At 40.9% G+C, this 11,902-nt stretch overlaps 2 protein-coding genes across 2 annotated transcripts in view; one reads left to right on the top strand and one right to left on the bottom strand.

Moving 5' to 3' along the window:
- Positions 1–11,902, bottom strand: part of LOC109927648 (extracellular calcium-sensing receptor-like) — a 216,078-nt gene that overhangs the window by 169,045 nt on the left and 35,131 nt on the right. The window lies entirely within an intron of this gene.
- Positions 2,652–11,902, top strand: part of LOC109935740 (extracellular calcium-sensing receptor-like) — a 15,284-nt gene continuing 6,033 nt past the window's right edge. The window contains 3 exon segments of the mRNA XM_048604169.1: positions 2,652–2,937; positions 6,718–7,009; positions 7,844–8,677. Of these exon segments, the coding sequence (XP_048460126.1) occupies positions 2,729–2,937; positions 6,718–7,009; positions 7,844–8,677 (1,335 nt within the window). The 5' untranslated portion in view covers positions 2,652–2,728.

Below are 11,902 nucleotides of genomic sequence, written 5' to 3'. Positions count from 1 at the left end.
GGCCCGAAACGTCAGCCTCTCTGCTCCTATGATGCTGCTTGGCCTGCTGTGTTCATCCAGCCCTGCACCTTGTTGTCTCTCCTTCCCCTCACTCCTTCTGTCTGCATTTCACAGGAATCGTTTCCTCTGGGACATCCTATGCCATTCCACAACCACCAACACCACTGCCCTCTCCACGGCACCTTCCCATGCAAACACAAAATGTGCACCACCTGCACTTTCACCTCCTCCCTGCTCACCATCCAATGGCCTAAACAGTCTTTCCAGGTGAGGCAGCATTTCACCTGTACCTCCTCCAATCTTGTGTATTATATTCACCGCACCCAATGTGGCCTACTCTACATTGGAGAAATCAAACACAGACTGGGCGACTGCTTTGCGGAATACTTCTGTTCTGTGTGCAAGCAGGACCCTGACCTTCCTGTAGCTGGTCATTTTAACATAGCGTCCTGCTTGCATGCCCGCATGTCTGTCCTCGGTATGCTGCAGTGTTCCACAGTGAATCACAGCACAAACTGGAAGAACAACACTTCATTTTCAGGCTAGACACTTTATAGCCTTCTGGACTTAATATTGAGTTCAACACCTTTAAATTGTGAACCATTTCTTTTAGCTTGTTATCATGTCCTCCTCTCCCCTCATGCAGTTACTGTCAAGTCTGGCAGGAGACACAACATTGTTCTGCCATTCTCACATTCTGATCATTTAATCTGAACTATTAACATCTTTTAACATCTACTAACCCCTCACCTATCCCCCCCCCAAACTATAGCATAAATGCTTCCCCTCTACACTTCACTTCAGCTCTGATGAAGAGTCATCTAGATTCAAAATGTTAGCTTGATGTTCTCTGCGGATGCTGTCTGACCCACTGTGATCTCCAGCATTTGTTGTTTTCACAACATTAGCCATCCTCCAGTCCTCCAGCACCTCATCCATGGCTGTAGATAATACAAACACCTCTGCTAAGGGTCCCACACTTTCTTCCCTAACTTCCCACAATGTCCTCAGATATACTTGATCAGGGCCTGGAGATTTAGCCACCATTGTGTGTTTAAGACCTCCAGTGTTTCCTCTTCTGTAATAAGGACTGTCTTTAAGACATCAATATCAATTTCCTGTGGTTCCCTAGTCCTCATTTATTTCTCCACAGTAAAAATGGACATGAAATATTCATTTAGTATCTCTCCCATCTCCTGTGGTTTCACACACAGTGGCCCTATTCTCTCTCTGTTTTTGTTCTTAATGTACTTGTAGAATCTCTTTGGATTATCCTTAACCTTAACTGCCCAGGCTATCTCATGTCCTCTTTTTGCCCTCATGATTTCCCTTTTAAGAATGTCCCTACAACCCTTGTACTCTGCAAGAGATTCACTTGATCCAGGTTGTGAATACATAATATATGATTCCTTCTAATTCTCTACTAGTGTCTCAAAATTCATCCATTGCTCCCCACTCTTTCAACGTTAGTCTTCACTCTAACAGGAACATAATGCCTCTGAATTCTTGTTATCTCAATTTTCAATGAATCCCACTTGCCAGTCGTCCCTTTATCTGTGAACATTCTACTACAAGCAACTCTTGAAAGTTCCTGTCTCATATCATCAAAATTTGTTTTATTCCAATCAAGAGCTTTAACTTTTATACAAGGCTATGCATTTCCATAACTATTTTAAAACTGGTAGAATTATGATCACTGGACCCAAAGTTCTCCCCCATTAGCACTTGTCCTGCCTTATTTCCCAAGAGAAGATCAGGTTTTTCTCCTTCTCTAGTAGATACCATAGGTATAGTAGGCAGGAAGAAACTCATCCTCTTCATTGTGAAATTGATGACCAAGGGCATAGATTTAAAGTGAAAGGGCAGAAAGTTTAGAGGAGATATGAGGAAAACGTCTTTACCCAGAGGTGGAGGGAATTTAGAACTCACTACCTGCAAGGGTGGTAGAGGAAGAAAACTTCATAAAAGTTAGCAATTGTTTACATGTGCACCTACAATACCAAGGCTTCCAGGGCTATGGGACAATTGTTGGATAAAGGGATTAGAGTAATGAGGTACTTGTTTTTGAGCAGCAAGCCAAAGAGCAGAGAGTTATTTTCTGTGCCATAGATCTTATGACTCTATAAATGTGTTCACTGGGAAGGAGTTGAATTTGTGGAATTCTTTACCACTGTGGGGTGGGGTGTGTGCGGGTTAGTGTTGTGGAGGTTGATCGTTTACGTATATTCGATTAAATGAAATAGACAGATTATTACTTAATAAGTAGATCAATAGTTTTGTTGGGGGTGTGGGGTTGGAAAAAGAAATTAGAGTTGAGAATTATCAGATCAGCCATGATCTAATAGAAGGGCGGGGAAGTCTCGTTGGGATGAATGGCCTACTTTTGTTACGGTTTTAATGGTGATAATTGGCAGGATTAAGCAGTCTTCCATTCCTGTTGGAAAATGTTGACCTACTTGGGGTTTAAACGTTCGCTTGATTTGATTTCACATGAATACCGTCTGCAGAAATAGCGATCCATTAAATTTGATTGGCCACGTCAATGAAGGTGCCCCGCAACCTAGTTGATTGCGTGGTGTCTCAGAGCTTTAATCCGTTTGATCAGGTCGAGGGTGAGTCATTGGCTGTGAGGCGCTGTGGGATGTCCTCAGGTCATAACGGACGCCATATAACTTCACGTTCTTTCTTATTCCGTTTAATCCAGTGATAGGTTCCCTGCAGGAAAGCCATGGCCTTGTTCCTGATATTTTTGATGCTAGCTGTTGTGCCGATGCGGGAATCACATGGAATGGTTTGCAAGCCTCGAGCAAAAGATGATTTGCCGAATTTGTCTGAAGATGGTGATATTATCCTGGGCGGAGTATTTTCAGCACATTTAGATGTGATTCATGATGTTCCTTCATTTGTCGTTAGTCCATCAGACGTGTATTGCGAAAGGTAGGTCAGTGCAAGAAAAGATAAAGAAATCATGATTTCACGAAACCACACGTCCCGAATAATTTTCTGAATTCAGTGGATAGTCATCAATTGCAGTATTTAAACAGTTTGGCCTTTGTCTTTAACATAATTCCAATATTTTTAATGGGATAACTATTTCGCAGAATAATGATCATTCTTACCAATCTAAATAACACAACAATGTCGAATTTCAATTTGGACACAAGGACAAAGTGAGTTCTCAAGAAGTCACATAAGACTCGAAACGTTGACTCTGTTTCTCTTAGCACGCATGCTAGAGCTACTGAGCTTCTCCAGCATTTTCTGTGTTTGTGTTTAAGGAAACAACGGTTACTTGTAACCATATTGAATTTTTGACGAACTTTTTTTTGTTGTCCTTGCACTGTAAAAAATGGTAACGTACTCGACAGACTTCTAAAGGAATCCCAGACAGTATGTGTAATGCCTCGAAGATTCACTGACTATATACATGAGTATTAATTAGAAATACAATGTTACAGCGGTGATGTCATTGGATTCAGTTAAGCAATGTTCTGTGTTTACCTGCAAAAAAATCTGAACAATATTCGGCAAAACTGTATTAAAATGCCCGAAACTCTGGTGCAGTTACCTTGACATCAAGTTCCGTCCTATATTGTGAATCGTTGTGTTCTTACACTCATCACCTAAGTAAGCTGGGTAAATAATTGAATTTAATTGGGATTAAACAAAAACATAAGAATGCCACGAAGTTATAAACTATTTTGGATGGATAGTTGTGCCCCCCTTATTAATATATTACATTTTAAACCTAATTGTCTTTCAGTTTTACTTATCAGCTAATCAAACACGAGTGCTAGGATAGAAAAAACGCAACAAGCGAAGATTCACTTTCGGACCTTGTTATGAGGAATGAAACAGAGAAGAAACGATAGGCAACATCTAGTTAACAGTGATCATACCCTTCAACATGATGTAGAATGACAAGTATGGTGGAAATGGGGAAAAAGATTGTGGGGAAGTTGATTTTGAGAGGTTGAGATGAGAACTTGGGAACGTAAAATAGGCAGTAGTATTCACAAAGGACAATGTAGGACAGCAATGGGAAGGATTTTAAACGATACTCGAAGTCGTGCTGGAAAATATATTCCGTTAAACGTAAGGAACGAACTAAACGCTGGCGAGACTGCTTGGTCGAGTAAACACGTGGGAACAACTGAGGGCTAGGAAAAGGGCATAGGTTATTTAAATAGAAGAGATATGCATGATCAGAGGGAAGACAAAGAGATGAGGAGAGAACTATAAAGGACAATTAGCAAGGCAAAAAGGAGCTACGCGGTTAAGTTGACCAAGCAGCATAAAACGCGTAAAATGTTTTAGAGATCCATCAGTAAATAGGAAGGCTATGCTGGGAATAGAACCGCAGCTAAAGTTACATAGAAATGCTTACTTTTGATTTAACAGGGAGATAAAGCAAGGAGACGTACATTTACAGAATGATACGTGCAATGAGGTGAGTGCAACTAAAATTAATGACGGTTTATTGGATATATCAAACAAAGTCCAATTTGATTGCAGCCACTTAGTTTGAAGGAATATAGGGGCGACATAGCAGGGAGCTTTACTTTATGCCTTTAATTTTAAGCAACAACAACAACAAATCATTGCTAGAAGACAGATGAGTGCTTCCTATAAGTCATGAAAAGGGGAAAGGGAAATGACAAACCAGCCAACCGAACATCAGCCACAGGAAATGTAATGGAAACCTGACACAAGTGAAGATGAAAAAAAACAGACAACTGGAAATGTAATAAAAATATCATTGATATAAAATGTGTCTTTTCTTTTACAATTATTTTAATTTTGTGAGGAGGTAATAGGGAAAGAGAGTTGGTGTTATTTATATGGACCTTCGAAATTCCTTCGATAAATTGCCTCAAAATAGATTAAATAAGGTCACACAATGTGGAGTCAGAGGAAAGTGCCAGACTGGATTGTTAATTATCTTCAAGTCAGAAAGCAGAGGGTGAGAACAAAGAATTGTTATTCAGTGGTAGAAGTTGGGAAGTGATGTTTCGTTCTTGTCAGAGCAGGTATCAATGCAGTTTACATTAATGATTTGGACTTAAGAATCCAAAATACAATTTTTAAAGATGCGAATGACAGAAACCTAGGGGTAGAGATTATGAATGTTAAGGCGATTGCAACAAATTGCAGCAGAGAGTAATAAATTTGTAAATGGGTAAATAAATGGTAATGAAGTTCAACAAAGATAAATATGTTATTTTGTACATTTTGCTATGAAGAATAGAGAGATCACATTAGTTTGAACGTGCGTCCAGGTGGAGTAGCGGAAAACGAGAGGATCTTGTAATACAAATAGACCAATCCCTAAATGCTATGTCATAAGTTAGCAAGGTGACTGCAAAACAAACCAAAACAGTAAGTTTTATTTCAAGAGCGTTAAAAGGCAACGTCCCCTGCAGCATAGGGAGATTCTGATAAACCTGCATTGAGCATCAGTTAGACAGCACTAAGTTCTGCTCAACTTATTAGGTAACGAAGACAGTGAAAATGGTGCAAAGATAATTTACTAAGATGGTCCTGAAACTGCGTGGGTTCATATCTGAAAAGGATGGACCCGGTAGCGTTATTTCTGGTGGGAAACAAAACTGAAAGAGTGGATAGAGAGACAATGTCTAATTTTATGCAGAAGAACATTACTAGAAGCCATCAAGTCATCAACATTTCCGAAATATATGCGCACCTACCAGTCAGGAGGAAAGTAGAGGCATAAGCTGTTGAACGGTTTAAAACTGAAATGTTAGCTTTTTACTTTGGTTCGGCCTTGGAACTTCTCCTCTGGGCTCAGTAATATTCGAAGTTTTTGCGAGGGCCAAACGCGGGACGCCGATAGCGCGGAGCTGCATTGCCTTTGAGGTTATTGAAGGAAGCCATGAGGCTAAGGGTCGCGCAGTAGTCTATAACTGCTTATATGATGTATGGTTTTTTTAAAAGTGTTTTAAGCGTTTTAAGTTTTCTTAGGTACTGATATCTATTTGCAAATGATTCCAGAAGTCTTACGTGTTTCCGGATGCCTTCTTTGCCTCTTAAGTATTTGCAGGCACTTGCAAGGGTTCATATATTCAACGATTTCATTGTATGACCGGAGAACTGTCAATCAGAGAAAAGGTCCAGAACAGGGTGGGCAAAAGATGAGCAGGGCGTGGCTTGGGATAGCTTCTTTGGGGGGTGGGGGAGGTTGGAGTACAAGGGGACAGGTGGTGAGTAGATTCGGGTTTGGTAAAGGGATGCTGGATGTTGGTGGGTGTTAGTTAAACCTGGAATGTAAACGGATCCAGTATCCCTGACGTATACCGCGTGTAATACAAGCAGAATGCAGAATGCCGGGGAATGGAGAGGAGTGGATCTGCAGGGGCTATTGACGTTAGGTTCCATGGAATCCGGCTGAGGTTGGGCGAAATTCCAGCAGGCACACAGACACTTTAATACTTTTAAACCCGACATACATCAGGGAATGTGGCGGATAATCGGCTTAGCTTCGCTCACTGATGTGATCCTTCCGGATCATGATCATGGGTTGCCAAGAAGGCCTTTCTGGCCAACCGCAAGTTCCAGCGTAAGTCGGTTGCTCGGAATTTGCTTTTCCATTGCGGTTGTCAATTGAGGTGAGGGTCTGAATGGGGCTGAAAGATCTGGGTGAATGATTGGACGGTGAATAAAATATGCATATTATTTCCTTTCACATCTACTTCGCAGCTTTGATATCTCAAGCTTTCGCCTGATTCAGACCATGATATTTGCTATTGAAGAAATAAACCGGAGCGAAACTCTACTTCCGAATATCACCCTGGGGTATGAGATCTACGATGACTGCTCGACTACCGCGATAGCGTCCAAAGCAGCGCTGGCTTTGGTGAATGGAGAGCAAGAACTAACTGAGTACCCTGAATGTAAAGGCCCCTCCAATGTCGCAGCTATTATTGGCTGTGATATATCCACGTCCTCCATTGCAGCCGCAAGGACAGTTGGTTCTTTCGGAATTCCAATGGTTCGTGTCACATACTTGACTGCATTTTTACAACGTCTTTAGAATCATAGAATCCTAAAATGTAGAAAGAGGCAATTTGGCCCACAGAGTCGGTACCAACCCTCTGAAGTACACCGTACCGTATACTCCTTACCCCATGTGTTTCACCTAGCCTTTGGGCCGTGGGCGGAAGCCGGACCACCCGGCGGAAACCCGCGCAGACACGGGGAGTACGTGCAAACTCCACACAGCTAAGCTGATATGGATCCTGGTCTTTGGGCGCTGTGAAGCAATGGTGCTAATCACTAAGCCATCATGCCGCCCAAAATTGCACCGTCGTGGATTTTTTTTTTTGCATATTCCAGACTTAATTGAATTCAAATTTTACTATCTGCCGCAGTGGGATTTGAACCCGTATCCCCAGAACCTTCTATTGTGGATGACTTAATCTAGTAATATTGCAACCATGTCACGACTTCCCAGCTGCCTACGTTTCGCTTATGAGTGCACCGACACAACATGTATCGACACTGCAATAATTAAGAAAGAGGTTATTTCGGGGTATCTTTAATATTCCAGTACAAAGTTCCACTGCCAGAACCCTGACGGAATATCGTTCTCATGCAACAGCAGAACTGACTACCGCAAATTTTAACTTGACTTTTGTCGTGTTTAAGCTCCGCAAATGATTTATTTTGACGGATTACTTTTAGTCATCGGTGTTAAGATTTAATATTGGACTAATATGCAAAACTAAGATTCATTAATAATGAAGATCTTGAAGTGAAACAGTTTTAAAAATGATTCCAAAAACGGTGAAGGCATGCTTTCATATATTTATGCTTTTCTCTGCAGGTTAGTTACTTCTCCACTTGCTCCTGTCTGAGTGATAAACAAGAATATCCGACTTTCTTTAGAACGATACCAAGCGACAAATATCAGTCCAAACTTCTCGCTGAACTCGTGAAAACCTTTGGCTGGAATTGGATTGGGACGGTTAGAAGCAACACAGAGTATGGGAATTTTGGGATGAGAACTTTTGTCGAAGAGGCTAAAAAAAATGGGGTTTGCATCGCTTACTCTGAATCATTTTACAGAACAGATCCCGCCGAGAAAATCAGCAAAATAGTGCAGGTGATAAAAGAGGCGACCACAAAGGTTGTGGTTGGATTCCTGCATGGCGGAGATATGCGAGTGTTAATTAAGGAGATATTGCGCCAAAATGTAACAGGGGTACAATGGATTGGAAGTGAAGGGTGGGTAACGAAAGATATATTTTCACTTGAAGAAGAAGGCAGGTTTCTCGTTGGGGCCATCGGTCCAGCAACCCGGAGGACAGAAATAGCCGGACTCAGAGATTATCTTCTGAAAATTCACCCTTCGAGGTTTCCTGAAAGCATTTTTGTGAAGAAGTTTTGGGAGACTCTATTCTCGTGCTCTTTAACGACAGGCGACGCGACAGAGACCCGAAGTTCTGCATTTCAAGAACGGCCATGCGCAGGGAATGAACATTTAGATGGGTTAGAAAATGCCTATCTTCCAGCGCCAATGGACGGAAGTTCCTACCATGTGTACAAAGCGGTCTATGCTGTAGCTCATGCACTTCACGATATGCTGTCCTGTGAAGAAGGCAATGGCCCCTTTATGAATAATACTTGTGCTCGTATTTTCAGCTTTGAGCCCTGGCAGGTAGGAAAATATTTCGTTTTGTTTCAGATCAATCGCATTGATTTCATTAAGCGTTTAAATGTGTACTGTTCTATTCCAATTGGTAACCTTTTTCACGGCTTCCTTTTCACAACAAATTTTATTTGGAAAGGTGCAATATTTCCTTCAGAGAATGAGAGAAAAGCATGGCAACAGGGCAAGCCTGTACCAAAATAAAGATTGAATACAAGAAATATTGGAAATGCATTCACAATAGAAAGGTGGATTTTAAACCTAAACGGGTATTTTTGTAAGGATCTCCAAAGCCTCAAACCCTTCATCAGCATCCTGTAGACAGTGACGGGCTTGCGACGTTAGGTACTGCTGTGATGTAGAAAACAGAAAAGCTAAATGGTACGCATTAATGCGCCACTAATAACAACGCGAAATGCTCAAACTATCAGTGTTCATTTTTGTTCTGAAGTAGATATAGGCCTCCTCTTTTCAGGGTATTGCAGTGGCCTTAGTTCTCAGCGGAACGCTTTATTTGAAACATGTCCCTCCGCCAAATCAACACTCATAGGGAGCTATTCTGCACTGTCAGTAAAATCTCTTTATTGGGACTACACTCCACAGTTTCTTAATCAGAGCCATTCTGGCTAATATTGATATCTTAATCTGCAAAAATGGAAGATGGGTCTCCAAGCTTAATTTACTCTTCTCTGGATGACAGTTTATGATATTTTGAATTTTTAACTTAACGGTGTTAATTTGCTGAAATGAATTTAAATAAATTTAATGCGTGATTCTAACTGAAACCAAAAATTTACATGCCTTGCATTGTTCTCCTGTAGCTGCTGCATTACCTCCACTTGGTAAATTTCACTGCTCAGACTGGGGAAGTCGTATATTTTGATGAAAATGGTGATCCAGATCCAATGTATGAATTAGTAAATTTACAAATGAATTTGGAAGGTGCACTTGAAATTGTAAACATTGGATATTATGAAGGTTCAGCGCTGGAGGGACAAGAACTTGTCCTGAATATCGGTGATATTGTGTGGAGCTCCACTGGAAAGCAGGTATTTTCCTTACGACTGGCACGGAGAAATCATGGTAAAAATTACAATTTAGATCCAAAAAAAATTGAAAAAATGCTGCATGTGTTTTTATGAAACATTAGATCGTGGCATTACTGGTAAGTCCGTTATTTAATGCCCTTTCTTAAAGCATTACATAGAACTAAACAGTTTTCTAGGGTACTTCCTTTCATTTTAAAACTTCCCTTAACCCATCAAAGCATAACATTTTGTTCCTCCGTCTCTCTGAGTATTTCTGTGCAGTTTAACAGGTGAGAAAGCAGTTTTCATTCTCCATTTTAATTGCTTTTTTAAAAAATTGCAATCTAATTGCAAACGGCCGACATGAAATTGATCCGTTTAGTTTTGAACTCTCCGTTCTTTTAATTTATCAGGGAGTTGGGATATTTCCGCCCGTGTTATGTATATCTATTCAGAGAGTTAAGAGCCAAGAAGGTGGATGTCAAGACTCTGTTTTCTCTTCACAGATGCTGACGGACTTACTGAGTTTCTCCAGAAAGTTCTGCATCTGTTTGTTGTAGCCAGTTGTCAAATTTGTTTTCTTTCAGAGTGGTAAACTGACAGGAGGATTTTAAGGCTGTGAAAGGCCTTGATAGAATAGACATAGAGAAAGTACGTGCTCTTGGAAATATAAATTTCACTAACACACCTGGAGAGTGCTTCCCTGCCTCAGATGCTCTCATCTAAATCATTTATGTGAATGATGAACAACTATGGTCCAACACGGATCTTTGTGGTACACTGCTGGTCACAGGGCTCGAGTCCGAAAGACAAACGTCTTGCACCGCTCTCAGTCTCCTCCCGTCAGACCATATTTGTGTCCAATTGGCTAGCTTTCTCTGGATCCCATGTAAGCTAACCCAACTAAGCAGGCTACATATGAAAGCTTGTTGAAGGCCTTCGTAAAGTCCAGGTAGTCAACGTCTACCTCTCTGCCTTCATCAGTCTTCTTCATGACTTCTTCAAAAAATGCTCAAACACGTTTCTAAGACACGATTTCCCACGCACAACGCCATGCTGACTATTCTTCATCAATCCTTGCCTTTCTAAATACAAGTAGGTCCTTTCTCTCAGAATCCCCTCCAACAACTTCTCACCTTTGACGTCAGTGTCGTCAGCCTACAGTTCCTTGGCTTTTTCTCGTAGACTTTCTTAAATAATGACACAAGATTAGCCTCTTTCCAGTCTTCCATCACTTTACCCTCAGCTGTCAATGACACAAATATCTCTGCTAGGGGCCCTGCAATTTCTTCCTTCTTTTCCTACAATGTTCTGGACAATGGTCAAGTTCCCGGAGTTTATCTACCTTTCTTTGTTTTAAGACGTCTAGGACCTCCTCTTCTGTAATATGGACTCTTTGCAACACATCACGATCCATTTCCTCAAATTCCGGAGCTTCCATGTCTTTCTCCACAGTAAATACTGATATGAAATATTTATTTAGTATCTCACTCATCTTCCGCAGTTCTTCACAAAGACGTTCCTGGATGATCTTTAAGGGGCCGTATTCTTTTCCTAGTTACTCTTTTGCCCTTAATGTACGTGTACAATTTCTTTGGATTCTCCTTTACCTTATCTGCCAAGATTATCTCATGTCCCCTTTTTTGTCCTCCTGATTTCCCTCTTAAGTGTACTCCTACACCCCCTACACTTCTGAAGGGATTAACATGATCTCACTTGTCTACAACCGACATATGCCTCCTTCCTTTTCTTGACCAGACTCTCAATGTCTCTAGTCGTCCAGTGTCCCTTACTCCTGCCAGCATTGTCCTTTACACTAAAAGAAACATGATGTCCCTGAACTCCCAATATCTCACCATTGAAAGTCCCCCACTTGCCAGTTGTTCCTTCAAACAGCACACAATTTATAGACAGTCAGTCAATGTGGCGTTTTATAAATTCATACTTTAGAAATAAAACCAGTCTGATTCCAAAACAAAACACAAACAGATTTTAAACAAGACCTCACACTTAACATGCATTGTCTGACCTAAAATGCCACCTCTTGTTTACACTGATAAAACCTTTAGTCCTCTCAGGACACTAACTTCAAAGGAATTCGGAAATTTAAATATACATATTAATCAATTAAAACCTCCTAAGCGATTACAGATTTAACAGCATCTTAGACAACAAGGTGCAGGGCTGGCTGAACACAGCAGGCCAA

The sequence above is a fragment of the Rhincodon typus genome, chromosome 13 (assembly GCF_021869965.1).
Source record: "Rhincodon typus isolate 14 chromosome 13, sRhiTyp1.1, whole genome shotgun sequence".
NCBI lineage: Eukaryota > Metazoa > Chordata > Chondrichthyes > Orectolobiformes > Rhincodontidae > Rhincodon > Rhincodon typus.
Note: the sequence above shows the minus strand (reverse complement) of the source record. Positions and strands in the feature narration are given on the sequence as shown.